General features: G+C 42.3%; 2 protein-coding genes across 6 annotated transcripts in view; one reads left to right on the forward strand and one right to left on the reverse strand.

Moving 5' to 3' along the window:
- LOC149153183 (type I inositol polyphosphate 5-phosphatase 2-like) overlaps positions 1-17,290 on the forward strand; it is a 96,294-nt gene extending 79,004 nt beyond the window's left edge. The window contains exons 8-10 of one of the 2 annotated variants that reach the window (XM_089443282.1): positions 16,206-16,314; positions 16,424-16,572; positions 16,681-17,290. In XM_089443282.1, the coding sequence (XP_089299408.1) occupies positions 16,206-16,314; positions 16,424-16,572; positions 16,681-16,861 (439 nt within the window). In that variant the 3' untranslated portion in view covers positions 16,862-17,290. The remainder of the gene's footprint in view (positions 1-16,205; positions 16,315-16,423; positions 16,573-16,680) is intronic. The other variant, XM_089443283.1, reaches the window with a different exon arrangement.
- Positions 1-17,691, reverse strand: part of LOC149153182 (putative pentatricopeptide repeat-containing protein At3g23330) — a 206,211-nt gene that overhangs the window by 86,012 nt on the left and 102,508 nt on the right. The gene's annotated exons all lie outside the window — the stretch shown is intronic.

Below are 17,691 nucleotides of genomic sequence, written 5' to 3' on the forward strand. Positions count from 1 at the left end.
TAATGAAAACAACTAAACCAACAAGCTGGAAATCCGAATTGCATAGGAAACTAAACAAACTCAAGTGCTGGAACTAATGGTAAATGCATTACAACACGGAGGAGGACTATGGCTCTCAGGTTGGGCCCTCACCTGAGAGCTATAGCTCCTTGAGAAAACTCAGAACTAACTCAAAAGTGGCCTTCTTTATTCATAATCTGATAACATGCCAAATTGGCTTACAAAAGAGAACGAAACTTGAGCTGTGCTCCAAAATTACAATAGTAATACGAGAGTTTCAACAACCTAACCAAGGCTAAGGCTTCTATACTTATACAAAACGATGCTCCAACAGATATCCATGATTCTAGGAGCTCGGCTGTTCAATCTATAGTTTAACTGCTGATCATGTAGGATGGTCATGAATGCTGTTTCCTGTAGAGCAGTTTTGAACTGCTGTTCCTGTAGAACAGCTGGCCGTGTATTAAGCTCGGAGGGAGGCTGAAGTGGGCTCGGAGTTCTTGGTGAGGATCACGAGGAATGTCCCCCAAAACCGTGGACAACCTCTCCTTATGTCAGCAATGCCAACTCGTTGTCTCCTTGCCACCTTTTCGTTGTCTTTTGCTCCCTTTTAATGCCAAAACTTGGAATCACAATGCATTAGCTACGTGGATAAAGTGCCTATCCTTTCTCCTACAAACAACATGAATAAACTAAGAAGTGTATGCATAAACAATAAAAATGAATGGTTTGAGCAAGCAAAATAGGCCAAAAATGAGCCCAAATTGTACCAAAATTGGGGCTCATCATCACCCCCCAGCTGAACCATTTGCTCATCCTTGAGCAACCTTGCCCCTGCTCCTTGTCCTTGGCCGAGGACTCGGGACCGGAACAGGCTGTTTCTTTTCTGCTTTTGATGGTCCTGCCTTTTCTGCCCCTGATGGTGATGAGGGTGATGCTTCCTTCCCTTTTTCTATTTCCTTGAGTCGGGCTTCAGAAGGCGACTGGCCTATCTTTCGTGTCCAGGAAGTTATTTTTGGGCTCCCTTTTTCGGGGGTAACTGATTGTTTAGAGGGGGTTCTTGCAATGGGTGAAGTAGGTACATCCCCTGAAGTGGTATGGCCACTGGGTGAAGGCTGTGGCTTGCTTGGGGACATCCTCTTGCTTCTCGTGGCTTCAGGTGGCAGAGGGGTCTCCCTCTCCCTTTTCTCTTTCGGTTTTGGAGGAGTGCTGAGGACAGCCAGTGCCGCTGCTGCCTCCTTATCGAGGATGTCAGCCTTCTCTTTCTTGTGTTTTGCTTTCTCGGAGCTCCTTGTAGAGGGCCCCTCCTTTTTAAATTTCAGGCTTCCTGTGGAAGACCCTGCTTTGCCCGCTTTCGGGCCTCCTGTAGAAGATTCCTTCTTTGTCTTAGGGCTCTCTAGAGGAGGCTGTTTTTCAATGACCTTCGGGCCTCTTGTAGGAACCCCTCTTTCCAGCTTAGTGATTCTTGTAGGAGCCCCTGTCTCTGTCTTCGGGCTTCCTGTAGAAGCCTGTGGTTGTACTGTCGGGCTTCCTGTAGAAGCCTTTATCTCCATCTTTGGGCCTCCTGTAGAAGCCTATTTCCCAGCAATTTCCGGGCTTCCTGTAGAAGCCTTGGTCGTTGCTCTTGGGCTTCCTGTAGAAGCCTGCTCCTTACTGATCTTCGAGCTTCCTGTAGAAACCTTTGCCTTTGTTTTCGGGTTTCCTGTAGAAGCCTGAGTTTGCGTTTTCGGGCTTCCTGTAGAAGCCTGTGATTGCGTTCCTGCAGATGCAATTCTCACCACCTTCTCTTGCCTTGTTGCGTGGCTTTTGCGTTTGGCTTTGACTGCAGAAGCTGACGAGGTGCTTGGGCTGGCAGGGGCCACCTCAGCTTTGACTGCCCTGCTCTTCAACCTCTGTTCTCTTGCTGATAGGATGAGGGTGTCCTCTTTGACTTTGTCATCTTCTCCCTCCTCCTTCTTCTTTCGTTCCTTTTTCTGTGCTGGAGCCGGAACTTTTTGGCTTTTTCCTTTCTTACTCCCGGCTGTCGGCTCGTCTTCTTCTCCGTTAGAGGATTCCGCTTCTTCAAGCAACATTTTTATGTTCCCCGTTCTTGATAAGTTCCTAAATGATTCCCAAGCGAGGGGAACTTTATATGAGCGGAGAGCATCCTCCACGAGGAGCTTGACTAGCCCATGGTGGGCTATCTGGTCCGGAATTCCGTCCTTGAGCTTGGTGGAACACTCCATTAAGGATTGTAGTAGAAAGTAAGGAATGCTCAACCTCTGTGCTGCAGGGAGGTCAATCTGGTGTCTTAGTTCGTTAAGCAGCCTGAAGTGATACGCATATACAATGCTATATCGGCCCTCACAGGTGATATATTTCATAATTTGTAGACTGACTTCGTTCCATGGCGGCAACAGGCTTGCCCTTTTGACTCCATTTTTGTCTTCGGTGAATGACTCTTCCGGTGGGAAGAACTCCTTCTTTGCTTGCTGGCTCTGCTTCCGCTCTTCTTTGTCCCACGGCAGACCCATGGGCAACTCTGTAATCCGACTGATATGCTCGGGGGTGAGTTTGAGGCTGAGACCTCTGAAGGTTACCGTGGCCAACGTCTGTGATTTAGGCTGCAGAGCCTGCAAAAATTCCTCGGCTACTTCCTCATCGTAGCCCTGTAGTTTATCACAGAAAGGCATCCATTGTGCTCTAGTGAAGAGCTCAACCACTGCCGGGTTTCTCCTTAATGCATTTGAATTAGTGGGCTCTCGCCTGATAAACCCGCCAGGCATGATGAACACAGTGTTTGTACCAGAGGTGGTGGATACACAGGAAATTCGGTCTTAAAGACAGAACATGCAATGAATTTTCAGACCACAGTGTGATTATACAGCTATCCTGTAGGAGCGATAGTATAGGCACGGCAAACCAAAATTTTTTTATGACCACACTGTGACTAATTGCCTTGCCACCTTTTAAAAAACCAATTGCGGAAGGAGTTGCAGGGTTACCTCTTTTCTGCCACCTTTTTTTACGTGAAGACTTCACCTTCCTGTAGAGCCGCGTGCCTGTAGAAACTGCTTCCTGTAGGACGGCGTTCCTGTAGAAACTGTTCCTGTAGGAGCAGTGTGCAGGCTTCGGGAAGAGCTTTTAGCTGGCTGGCGGTCGAGAGGTGCTTTACTAGCGTTCAGGTAGCCGAGAGCTCGGCGTGTCAACATGCAGAGGTAAGCAGAGGATCTACTCGAGTTTTGAAGTGAGGTTGATGGAGATACACGCTTAATCGAGCCGATTAGATTTTGAATCGGCGCAGCTCGTGGCGCGGGGGTGAGCTGTCCCCGCCGGACCGTTGGGTGACGTCACCCCTCATCCGCCTGCACATTCGTTTGTTGCCGCATTCATTCCCACAGATCTGCCGCCGCCCTTTTCGGTTAAACTTCACTTCTCGATTGACGGGACTGATCTTCACGTGCTTGCTGCGTGTGTCTCTCGTCGTGGCTGCCACCTCGTCCTCTGACTATCCCTTTACTAACCGACGTGGCCCATCACTGGCCTTTAGGCCGCTCAACCATTCACCTTTATGCCATGCAAAACAAATCGAAGTAATAATCATGCAGTTTGATGGAGAGAAGGATTAGAACACTTACCTGCGCGCGGCTGCACATGATTTCCAGATTTTTTTAGCGATGGATCCACCTGCCGCATGTGGCTGCACATTCCTGTAGGCTCGTGGTTACAGGATGCTGGCGATGGAGTGGATGGATCTGCGTTCATGCGCCCGTGTTTGATCTCAGATGGCGGTGCTGTGAACGGTCTTCACTTGAGCAGGTCGAACTGTTACAGGATCCCCGCGAGGGGTCTTGTCACCGTTCTTTCTTCTCGGGTGTATGCTGCATGCTGGCGGTTCTGGCTTCTCGATCATGATCCCAGCGCTTCTGATGTATCAACATGGATGTGGTATGGTTCTCGGTGCTTAGTTTCTCTTTGACAGGTGCTTTCTCACGAGAACTGATTACTTTGGTGTGCTGCTGCAGGGATCTGGGTTGCATGGCGACGAGGGTGGTGGAGGACGATAATGGCAATGTTCAGGGGTGCCATCATTGACATGCATGCATTCAATCCACTCCTCAGTCGCTAGATCTTCATTTGAAACACATTTCGGCCATCGTAACCTTCTACAGGAAGTTTCCTGTAGAACACAGAGCTTCCTGTAGAAATTTGGCACTTTCCTGTAGAAGGCACAAAAACTCCTTTGTCTTTGATTTGAGTGCTCCTCCTATCATGAAACGTCCTCCTTTAACCTGCAATGTCATTGCTGCAACATGAAATGGAGATTAGCTTTATTTTTCTTTTTCTTTTTTTCTCTTTTTTTTTTTTTGAAAAACAACTAGGGCGCCTCATGGAGGTTTTCACCCTAATTGCCTGCCTTGGGCGCCTCCAAGGGAGGTTTTCACCCAAAGATCTTTTTCTCTTTTCTCTTTTTTTTTCAACCCATTGACCGCCTCATGGAGGTTTTCAATCAATGAGCCAACCTAAGGCGCCTCCGAGGAGGTTTTCACCTTAGATTTCTATTTTCCTTTTTTTTCCTTTTTTTTTTTCTTTTTCTTTTTTTCTTTTTTTTCTTTTTTCTTTTTTCTACCCTACCCTACTTGAAAAACAAAATCATTCTCAAGTATAAGAATACTTCCAATGGCGCCATGTGCACATCGAGATTAGAGAAAAAACGATGTGAAGGCTCGAAATGCATGCTTTGACAACGATCCAGATTTCAGAGACAAGATGATCTGACTTTGAATGGATCAAACAGAGATGAGGAAGAGAGTACTGCTGCAACTTAGTGACTGTCTGGAACCATGTCTCAATATAGCTTTGATATCCCTGGTCCTTTTGTTGATCTGGATCATTCTTCATGTCACTTTCTATCATGACTTTCTCATCTTCCTCTTTTTGTTGATCTTTCTCTTGAGTACATGGAGGATTTAATGGTAACCATGAGGAAGCTTTCTCGATCTCTGATTTTGATCTCTTTTCTTCATCAAGTGCAGCCCATGGTTCTTTGATCTCCTCTTTTGAATCTTCTTTTGCTTTTGGTCCTTCAATGCTTTCAAGATGATCTCTTTTTTGCATTACTTTTCCTGAGCTTTGGTGAACATCATTGAGCTCACGAGGAATCATTTGCACATGTTGTGCCTCAGATTTGCAATTGGGTTGAGCTACTCCATTGCATGGCTTTGGAAATGGTACGGGTAGTTGAGTGGAGGTGTGAAATTGAGATGGAGATGGATGGCATTGTGATTGGGTAGGCATTTGGGGTTGCCTTGGTGGAGGAGGAGGCGATGGGTGTGGATGAGCAGGTGGTGGAGGAAAATGAGCGGGATGAGAGTTATACTGGGGCCTCCACTCCTGATAAGGGGCATTCCACTGAGGCTGGGGCTGAGCATAAGAGTGAAATGAATGAGCAACTGGTTGGGCATAATATGGATCTGTGAAGGAACAAGGAGAATATGACCAAGGAGGAGGTGTAGACCAGGAAGGATGAGCAGGGGGATCCCAAGAAGGCATGAAAGTGGCTTGATAAGGGTCATAATAGGTCTCGGGTATCCCTTGCAGTTCCGGCTGGTAAGATCTAGGTCCATGTGGCCTCCTTTGGTTCATATAATAGGGTGATTCAGTGGCTCCCTTGGCTCTTTGATATGCAGCTTTGATTCTGGGCAAGGAAGGGCACTGATCTGTAGGATGGTATTCTTCACATACAAAACAGACTTCTAGGGAGTGCATTGGACATTCGTTCCTAAGATGCTTTTTAAGGCACCTAGGACAAAAAATGACCAAAACCCTCTTGGCTTCCTCTTGCTTCTTTTGGATCCGCAAGGTATCCAGTTGCATGGCAAGAAACTGCCTCATATCACTCTTGAAGTCTTTGATCTGATTTTCAAATTCATCTTTGGACAAGATGTTGCTCCCAACATCTCTACTTGTAGCCATTTGCTTCAGAGGAATGTTTTCTTCTTCTTCTCCCCTATAGGTTCTTTAGATATGTCTTGATGTCCACCCAGGGGTCCTTTCATCACAGCCATCGAAGAAGAACGTTGGCTGTGTGAAGCAGTGGGGGTGTTGTGCAATCATTTTTCTAACTTATCTCTACTCCTACAAAGCATGAAATAGATTGAACTGCAACTAACTATCTTGCGAAATTGAAAGGACTAATCTATTTTGCTCAAATGAAATTGCAAGAATGAAATGCTAGTCTACGCTTGCAGAATTGAAATGCGGAATTGAAAGGCTATTCTAGGAAAGCAGGAAATGCTAATCTAGGAAAGCAAGAAAGGCTAATCTACTTTTGCATAAATGAAATTGCATAATGGAAATGAAATAAACTACTTAGAAGAAGGTTGTAGTAGAAAATAGAAGAATAGCAACAATCACCAATACTTTGCCGCTTCCCCGGCAACGGCGCCAAAAAGATGGTGAGCTCCAGTATTGTAGCAATAATGCTACAACTCCTGGGGCTTCCTGTCTCTTAATTTTATCAACCCGGTAGTTCGTACAAACTTGGAAGCGACGGTGCTGTATGCACAAGTACTAGCCCTTGTCGCAGCTGTCACTTGGTCAGCTGGCACAAGTCCGCTAGGGCTTAAGCCAACTTCTATAGGCTCACAGAAGAAGCTTTATCAATGATGGACGAAAGTTAACTTCAAAGAAAGGCTACTCTACTTGACAAACTGAATCAAAAGCAACTTAAAGCATGTAAATCTATGAAACCCTAATTTAACTAGTCTATCCTCTATAATGCAAAGAATGTGGGTGCAACTCTTATGAATGCTGTCATTGCCTCTAACAAGTATGAATGCATGGGTCTAAGCTACTGGCATCATGAGAAATGTGTTTTTGTGTTTTTCCTTTAAGTGTGTGGAGTGATTGTGACCTTGGCCTAACTAGGGTTTGATTGTGCAGGTGGGATGGAGATGGAAGGAAAGTGTGGGACAGGTTGGGGAGGCTTGGAGAGGTTCCTAAGGATCCTCAGCACCCATCCACAGAGGTCCCTCACGTTCAGAAGCTCGGCAACGAAGTGAATGGCCTCCTACAGGAAGGCTGCTGGGAATTCTACAGGATACTCTATTTTCTACAGGATGGCTGTGCACGTCTACAGGATGGTTGGTCGTGGAGATTTTAGGAGTGGATGGAGTGTTGGAGTGGTGTGGGAGGCTAAGGGAGATGGAGATGGACCTAATGATGTCTTAGGAAATGGCAAGTCAGACGAAGGAAGGGTGCATGCAATGGGTTGATGTTTTGGAAGGGTGAAATCAACGAGAGTGAAGGAAATGGAGCGGTACGTGGAATGAGAGAGTTGGAGGGCAAGTGAGTGAGGTAGAGGATGAATAGAACTTGCAGGTGGATGGAGAAAACGACGAAGGAAGTGGCTTGAGAAAGAGCAGCGTAAATGAAACAAATGACCTGTGCATCAAAACAAGAGATTCATTAACCTATTATGCCATGAAACCTACAAATCCGAAATGGAAAACAAGAAATGAAACTAATGCGTGAGAGTGCAGTATGGATCAATGTCGAGAATATATGAATGGATTTTCAATAAAAACGTTCATGTGGCAACTTGCGTGGAGATGAAACGACTGCTGTTCTTTTTGGTGGCTGATCATGGTCTACACCCCAATCCCAACGGTGAGATGGCAGTGAGCCTTTTGCAACCTGTTTTTGATGGAGCTCCAAGAGATTTATTCTACCAACCTATCAAACTCGAATACTGAAAGCAAAGCATCATACCAGTCCTATCTATGCTAATGAAAACAACTAAACCAACAAGCTGGAAATCCGAATTGCATAGGAAACTAAACAAACTCAAGTGCTGGAACTAATGGTAAGTGCATTACAACACGGAGGAGGACTATGGCTCTCAGGTTGGGCCCTCACCTGAGAGCTATAGCTCCTTGAGAAAACTCAGAACTAACTCAAAAGTGGCCTTCTTTATTCATAATCTGATAACATGCCAAATTGGCTTACAAAAGAGAACGAAACTTGAGCTGTGCTCCAAAATTACAATAGTAATACGAGAGTTTCAACAACCTAACCAAGGCTAAGGCTTCTATACTTATACAAAACGATGCTCCAACAGATATCCATGATTCTAGGAGCTCGGCTGTTCAATCTATAGTTTAACTGCTGATCCTGTAGGATGGTCATGAATGCTGTTTCCTGTAGAGCAGTTTTGAACTGCTGTTCCTGTAGAACAGCTGGCCGTGTATTAAGCTCGGAGGGAGGCTGAAGTGGGCTCGGAGTTCTTGGTGAGGATCACGAGGAATGTCCCCCAAAACCGTGGACAACCTCTCCTTATGTCAGCAATGCCAACTCGTTGTCTCCTTGCCACCTTTTCGTTGTCTTTTGCTCCCTTTTAATGCCAAAACCTGGAATCACAATGCATTAGCTACGTGGATAAAGTGCCTATCCTTTCTCCTACAAACAACATGAATAAACTAAGAAGTGTATGCATAAACAATAAAAATGAATGGTTTGAGCAAGCAAAATAGGCCAAAAATGAGCCCAAATTGTACCAAAATTGGGGCTCATCACTCTCTGCTTCTGTAGTCACTACCCCTCAGCTGCAATTCTGATCACTCTTTCGATTTCCTCAGCAAACCCTGCCCCAGAAAATCGAAATCTTGATCAACTCGGTGTATTCTCCAAGTGACCCTCATGCCTCCTCTTATACTTTCCTCATTGACATTTCAACGACTGAGATTAAGTCTCTAATCAACAGCTAAGATTAGATCTAGCTTGATCCATGACTTTTGGACCATTCTAACTCAGCTTTATATTAATTCACTTTAATATTTTATTTTCTGTAAGTTTAGACTTAGGGACTCCATTAAAAATATTAATTATTTTAATATCTCCCAAACTGGTTAAATTCTGCCCAAACCATTTATGGGTATTGGAGATCTCATGTGCTTTAGCCTCTCCACCAATTTTCATGTCTATTGCATATCTGATGCTACCCCAACTCAACATATTTACAATAAGTTATTTACGAAATCCCTTCAGTAAATATTAAAATAAATTCTACTACAGTTATCACACAATTACCCAGAGAAAAAATACATGCACAAGAACCAATCACATCAATACAGTTATTTTTGGACAATTGTCCCCAAAAAAACCCTATGTGGGAAAATCAGTGCAATAGATGAAGGCTTTATTAATCTTCAACAGCAATTGCTTTTACAGGGAATGATTTTACAAAGAAACTGAAAGAAAACACCTGAGACTTTCCCTTTGAGACCTTCTGACACTTTGGAGACCCTGCTCCCACTTCTGCGTCACCCTTGCATCACTCAGCGTGACCCAGCGTGGCCTGCGTCCCTCTGCATCAGCCTACGTAGGCTCTACGTCTCTCTTTGCATTGTCTCCCATTGTCCTTGCGTCACCTCCTCCTCTGTCACTGCCTGATGTTGATGCCCTCCTCTTCCTCCACCTTGCAACTCTCCCTCTGAAATCGATCTCCTCTACTTGAGAATCGATTTTCCATGAGATACTGAGTATCTGTCGGTGTGCCTCCAAATGATCCTCAAGTCTTCTCTTATACTTTTCCTGTTGACGAATCAACGACCGAGATTAAGTCCCTAATCAACGGCTAAGATTAAAACAGACTTGATCATCGTCTCTTAGAAGCTTCTCACCCTTGTCTTTATTAATACCCATTAATATTTTTATTTTCCTAAGTTTAGACTTAGAAACCCATTAAAAATATTAATTATTTTAATAACTCCTCATCTGGGTGGAATTTCTCAAAACGATTTATGGGTCTTGGAGATCTCATGTGCCTTAGTCTCTCCTCCAAATGTCAAGGCTAGAGCACATCCGATGCTACCAAAAATCAACACTATAATTGTTGCCCCATCATTCAAATACCAACTCATCACTTCTCCCAAAACTAACCTCCAGCATAAACTGAGGTCAACCCCATCTGCTGATGTTGGGCTAGTGCTATTGGAATGTTGATGAATTATTGGTCCACATCCCACCGCCCACTGAAACATGCATTAACCCTCACATCTAAGGGCTCTTGTTGTATTGTGCCCCTAACTTAGGATGATACTCCATCAATAGGATACCAACTCATGATCTCCCGCCAATCTGAAGCATGGACACCTGTGTAAGGAACAAGTTTACTATGTTGATGATGATCCACGCTCAACTCATGTTGCTCTGCTCGATCAATCAACAAGATATGTCTATGAGATCCTGCCCTCTCTATAATGGGCAAAAGTGGGCAAGTTGTGCTACAAGCTCTGTCTATGTACTCCTAGAGAGGGTTGCTGCCTGAAAATACTGCAGTTGTGCTAGTTTCCTATGCATCTGTCTGCTCCTCATCAATGATTGGTCCAAAATATGGTTGCTCATCCTCCTCTATCATGGGCTCAACATGAACCTCCAACTGGCTCTCCACAGGTGGCTCATCATGCATACTGTGCATATCATCCTCCGTGGTTGACTCACGCTCCTCTATGTGTTCTCCATGTTGAATCATCAATCCCTCATCTCGTCAGTCTACTCCCTGATCGTCTTCTCCCATGGGAACAATCTGCTGCTCATCATACTCCTCCATCTCACATAAATGCATATCGGGGTTGTTGTCAGCAATTCCATATCACTGCTCATGCTCCTCAATGGTATCCTCATAAAAACCGATGGACTCAACTATAGAAGAAGAATCCTCATCCTGAAAGTCAAAAGGGATCTCCTCTCGATCTACCTCTGTCATCTCCTCGATGTCACCCAAACATGAGCGATCAAATCCCCAAGGTTCCATGCAGATGAAGCAAAGACCCTTCCTCCTTAGCTCATTCTTTCTGCATAATCCACCAATCCTCCGCAACTCCTCTTGGGCCAATTGTTTCATGAACAGACCAATGTTTTGTTTAACCAACCTTTATGCCAGTTCATAAGCAGCAGGTGAGACCAATTGTTCTCTTCTCCAAATGGCCAACAATCTAGACTGCAACTCCCTACAAATAGCTTCTTGGTTTCCCATACATGAAGATAAAATGGACTGCATGTCTGTTTGGACTATGTCAGGATAATGTTTTTTAATGTTGAAAAAGTGTTGGAACATTCGTAGGATCAAGTCACCACACTGCAAATCAAACATGATGTCATAATATCTAACCAGGGCCATGACTTCTAGAATCTCAAGCTTCTTCCCAAAAGGTAGGACCCTCACTGTTATCTAAATCCCGAAAGGTCTTTACTATCAGTTTGAAGACTCTCTTCATTATGCCATCACTGTAAGGAGACATAGGTGCGATCAACAGCATGATACTACTGAGACAGGAGGCAACTGAAAGTTTGACTCCTATACAAGGGTGCTCCATATACTTGTGTTGTACTTGAGCAAGCATGGTTGGTTTTAGAGCTCAAATCAAGCTCTTCCCGTCTAATTGATCCACCTTGGAGAGAAGTGAAGCAAGTTCTTCCAATTTGAGAAGCGCTTTTACAGAAAACCCCATGAATCTCAAATTTATCCCAAGGGTAAAAATTTTGTATCCCAACTCATGCTCTTTTTGTGGCCGCTATTGCTGAAGCTTAGAAAGTATCCCCGAAAGGGACCTATTGATTGTTGATGCTAGCTTATTAAGGGAGTTGATAAAGGTTTCATGTATGTTTTATGACAAGTACATCAGGTAGATCAAACTGCTAGACCCTAGAAATCATATTCACCATTAACTCTATATTAAAGGGACGCAACATACCCTCTCTAAGACTCAGCTTCTCGATCATATACCAAGCTCTACACTATTACCATTCAGCACAATATGTTCAGCCTAGTAGAGGACAAAAAAAACTAAGACTCATACGATTCAAGGCTTACACAAATGTACTGTTGTGATCAGATTTCTTCAGATGATCTGAGAATAGAATTAATAAGAATTTCAAGGACAGAATTTAGAAGCTTGTTAATTGGTAAAATATGCAAGAACCTGGGACTGCTCCTTTGCTGATTTTGGAAAGGTATCACTAGAATCCAACTTTTGCAACGACTGGAATAACTTGGCTTCTGAACTGGCAATACAAATCTTTAAAACTACTCAACCTATAGGAAACCTTTGGCCTGATAAAGGGTAGCACCCGAATACTAAAGGAAAACTTGGCTTCTGAACGAAGGAGATTAAACCCCTCTTATTGACTGATCCAAAACACCAATTTGATGATGTTCCCTATATAATACTGTCAGCAAAATATTTTACTGATCCAAAACACCAATTTGATGATGTTGCCTATATAATACTGTCAGCAAAATATATATATATATATATATATATATCGCTTGACCAGTACTATTCTCGGATCTAGCATACTCCACTTGCTTCTTGCAACATACAATGCTACAGCTCTATATATTATTTCATCCCCTGCAGTCACCAACAACGTCTCTATTCAACAATATGTATCCTATCACGCCAGATTCGACCATAGTTCGAGCACTTAGACTGGTCCAATTATACAGCTCCCATTACCTCCTGCGTGCAAGAATCTAATTGCACCACTGTTCAGCGCACGCACCATTGTTCAGTGTACGCACAAAAACACACATTGCTATTGGTATATTGATTTATCGTCCTGCGGACAATCTTGTATCTATGTTTTCCTTCTGCCGCCAAGAAATTACGCCCAACGATACGTGATTGCTATATGTGCATTCTCCACTAATACGACAGCACATATCCCGGCTCCTTGATGCACAGCAACTCGACTCCAAACAGAGTGAGGAATCAACCCCGTAACAAATAGATAATGGTCTGGCGTCAATTTAATTCACTGTACAATCCAGTTGGCCTAGCAACGGATGACAGCCAACAACGAATGGATTAAGCCCAACAACAATTGAACTCGGCGAATTTCGGCCAACAATTTGGTCAGGAAATATGCACAATTCTCAGTTAAAACTTACATCCTCGGCCGATCATTCAACACTTAACACTGCACGGAAGCGCACACGTACTCCTTCAAATTCCCATCGGACTTACGTTCAAACTGTTGGAGGATTTCAATGTACAGGTGTCTAGTTTACCAATGCTGCTCAACACATGCCTCCAATGCGACATTCTTTTGCAGACCGGTTCATGAGAGAGTTACACGTTATTTTCTCTACGACAGTTGTTTGCTCAGTGGGATGCTACTAATATCTCAGGCCCACCACTAGTCCTCCTTGCCCACATGAAAATTCATGATGTTGTTGGCAACCCGATCAACTTGGATTTCGCCACTCGCGCGTGGATCCTCACGTGATATTAGCTCGGGCCCTCCTTATCCATTGTGATCCGCGTGCAGTCACTGGCAGTTGCTCAATTCAACAATTGTGTTGTGCTTAGCCCTGAGAAAACGTCGCCTTCCCACCAATGAAATCACGCCCAAAATTGCATTAAAGACTCGCCCAGAAAATACAATGAATCTTGGGCTGAGAAAAAAAAAGAACAATGGATATGGCTCCGCCCAAAATTCAATAATCTCAATCGGCTCTGACATGGATTGGGGAATACGATTTATCTCTCAATGTGGCAGTAATAATCCGGCCTGGACACGGCTAGTTTGTTTGGCCGAGTTTCTACTTAGAAACAGTGGCTCAATCCTCTGATGTGGCTTCTCTAAAGGTCGATTGAAATTGGCTCTACAACAAAAGGGCGGCTTATTTCCGCAAGTGTCGGCCCCAATAAATTCAACTTTGGATTCTGTAACCAGCTTGGCTCCTGCGGACTAGCGAATTGGACAAATCCCACTGACTCGAATTTGGACCTCCAATCAAATGCAAAGAATTCATCCTTTTAACATAAATCAGTCCTCCCTGAGGTGAAAAGATCAGTCATCAAGCGATAAAATTATGCTCCCGGCCCTTTCAAATTTAATTTCGCTCCTCAAATAGATATACTCTTGGTCTGTGACAAGAAATTGGACTCCAGGTGATCCATTCTCCTTAAAATTGAGAGTTCCACTCCAACACATATAATTGATAAATCTTTAATAAGCAAACCCTCAAAACCACTGAATCAATCTACACATAAAACCTTCAAGCTGGCAGGATGCACAGCTCTAATACCAATGTAATGTCCCAAACGGGAAAATTTGGCAAATTATCAGAATTTAATTCAACAAAAATTACTTCATAAAAATTTCATTCATTTAACAAAAGATTTCCATGTAAACATAACAAATAAAGCACTGCAATTCAATAACACTATGAACAGAAAAATTCTCAGCTTTATTATATTAGATAAATCAGGGTTTACACGCTGAACAACCAATATAGCTGAAATGAGAAACTAGTCAAGGATTTGCGCTCCAAAACTGAACTGAAATACAATTGCTAGGCTCTCCTATTAATTCTGATGAATTCACCAAGGGGAGAGTTGGGTACTCGCCCACTTTCACTAAATCACCCAAGGGTTTCCATCCTGGAGCTACTGTTGAAGCTGGGAACTCTCAGTTCTCCAAACTTTTTCAACAAGAAAATATCACAACTCCAAGATGTTCCAAATGATCTCCTCCTCCTCCTTTTAAAGATCCAATAGATAGATCCCCAAGCCTCTATAAGCATCTTATTTTATTATTTTATTATTATTCTAAAAGCTCCCTCTTGACTCCATCTAAGTGACTTTTAATTTTAATTTATTTAAGTCACTTTTAGCCTTTTTCCCCTACTAATTAAAGTCATTTTCCCTTTTTATTTTTACTTAATTAAGTGACTAATTAAAGTAATTTTTAATCCATGAAAATGGTAAATCACCCACCATACTCTCTCTGACCACTGAAAGTGACTCCTCATCATCCCATCTTGTAGATCTCCTCATTCTGATTCCAACGAGCTATTACACTGAGGTATTCCATCAAATATTATTCTCAGAATGTCACCTCAAGTGTAATTAATTAAATCGGGCCCAGTGATAACTCCATTTTGTGAAAATTCTTGGAATGCAATGGAATGAAAGACAAGTTGTGTGGATGATGGAATATGCCAAGCGAATGCCATCAGATCTCATAAAAACCCCTCAAAACTCCCCCGAGACCCTTGATGACATAATCCTGCTCCCTTGTCTTGGCCATCCCAAACCCTGAAAATCCTCCCTGGCTATACTATAGAGGAAAATAAAAATGGGGACAAGACATAATGTTTTACTTCTAACATATTTTCAGGATTTATAACAAAATTTGCTTAACGCTCTTTGCTGAACTTAGTGATGAATCTTAACACTTTTTTTGCACCAACAATATTTTAATTGAATTTCATTGTCATTGAATTTAGACATGAATATAAACCATTTGACTGTGCACACTACCACCGATCCTTTGCATCAACTAACCTCTACTAATAATATTCCACCTCCACTTATCTTGTGTGTCCAACATAACTTAGTCCTACCCAAACTTCCCATTTCATTTCAGTAATTCATGTCAGTGCTACCTAAATGACCTCATATGCTATCCAGTTGACACATGTTTTTTGCTGGATGAACTTTGTTTTGTGCAAGAAAGACTCCTTTATAGTGCTAACCAAGTGAGGTCTGTTCTATGCTGGTGTTCTCTTCTAATGCTACTTAATCTCTCATCTCCAATGTGAATTGTAAAACCACAAGCCAAAATCCCATCTTGCAGTGGTTCTTGATGTGGACCACTTCCCACTAGATATCGAAGTTCTCATGTCCTACTCTATTTCTTACATGTATCCATATACAATAAATGATTCTTGCATGGAGACAAGTTTTAATCAAAATTATAAAATACTCGTTAGTTCATAGCAAGATGAGCTTCCCATTATTGTCGTGACTTGTGAAAGCTTGCAATTTTAAGAGTGTTCCAGTTAGAACCATGCATATTTGTAATGGTACAGCATTTAGAACATCTAACTAGTTTTCTATCATTCTGTGTCGGTGTTTTGGTTTGTCTTTAAGATTACCAGCTGATTGTTAATTTAACCTGTAATCAAAAATGCATTCAGAAATGACCCAGGCATTACACCCCAAAGAGCAATCGAACATTCACCTTCTATGAATCTAAGAAATCATTAGAATTTAGAAATCATCGTTCTTGTCCATGGAGTCAAGCAACTAACTACATACAATTACCCTTGATTCTCATGGTATTTGACACAAGCATCCCATTTTGTACAGTTTGTTTAGGTGTTACCTATAGTAAATATATCTAAAATGTGTCTTTGTCACATTTGACAGTCGAGTAATCTGGTTTGGAGACTTGAATTACCGTCTTAATTTGACAGACAGGGAGACAAGAGAACTTGTTGATGGGGAAGAATGGAAAGAGCTTATTAGTAAGGATCAGGTGTGATGTTTTAGCATATATTTATTTCTTATCTAATGCTGCATTCATTTTAAATTTTGCTTTGTTCATTTATCAATACATGTGCTTCTTTAACACATTTGCATGACAGTTAAGGAGAGAACTGCATAAAGGACATGTGTTTGATGGCTGGCATGAAGGATCCATAGACTTTGGCCCAACTTACAAATACAAATTGAGTTCAGACAAATTCTTTGGTATAGATTCAAAGCCCGGGGAAAAGAAACGAAACCCTGCATGGTACACCATCATATAATGGTTCTGTTCTAGATCTAAGGCAGGGGTTCCAAGTACATAATATGATTTCTTTTTATATATAAACTACATAGCATTGTTTTTCATGTACAGGTGTGATCGTGTTCTGTGGTTTGGAAAGGGCATGAAACAGCTTTCATACACTCGAGCAGAACTAATGTTATCAGACCATCGGCCCGTGAATTCAGTGTTCTTGGTAGAGTTAGAAATATTTAGTCACAGAAAGCTCCAAAAAGCTTTGACTATTACAGATGCAGAGTTGGAAGCTGAATAGCTTATGCTCAAACGGAGACTAATGCAAGTGCACATAGAGTGAATTTTGGAGAGGTGGATTATTTCTGATATTATAATATTACTTCTTTATGGACTGCACTGAGTGTCACTCTTCAAAAGATGCACGCAATTCTGTTAAACTTGTTTATAGTAAAGCGGATTATTTCAGCTTAAGTATATTAGAAAGCTTTCTCATAAAAGGATTTCTCTTCCTGTGAATGTTAAGAACTCGATAGCACTTTATGCAAGTTTCATTAGATCTAGTGCATGGCATTGTGCACTCCACTGGAAACTGTAGTTAAGAGCAAGTGATGAAGTTTTTCTTGGTAGGAAGGGTTGAACCATGGTTTTGAAATCAGATATTAGACTATATCTGAGACTCAAATGCATAACTTGTGCGGAAGGCATTTTCCAGTGAATAGATGGTGTACCTGACAATGGAAATCATGTTCTCAAAGTGGCTAAAAGAGGGCACAGTTAGCAGGTATTCTCCTTGGAATGTTTCTTTTATATCTATTCCTTTCCACAATTAATGTCCCGAAACCTTGTCTATTCCTATTTTTTAAATTTTCTCAAGATTCTCTATAAGGCTATATGCACATGCGTTCTCCTTATTGGGCTATCTGAAATTGAATGTTCCAGGTGTCTGCATCAAATAGGTGTCAAGGAAATGCATTTAAGCATTACAACCATAAAAGAATCTTGAAGCAAAGAAGTATAACTTCTAAACTAATTTCCTATGGGAAACTTTGTGAAAAATATTTACGTTTTGACGGATACTTGATGACCTGCGAGAGGTGGGGAAACATGGATTTGGCAGTTGATACAACA

Source organism: Pinus tabuliformis, chromosome 9, assembly GCF_031772625.1.
Source record: "Pinus tabuliformis cultivar Carrire ecotype Pingquan chromosome 9, CPIR1, whole genome shotgun sequence".
Classification (NCBI taxonomy): domain Eukaryota; kingdom Viridiplantae; phylum Streptophyta; class Pinopsida; order Pinales; family Pinaceae; genus Pinus; species Pinus tabuliformis.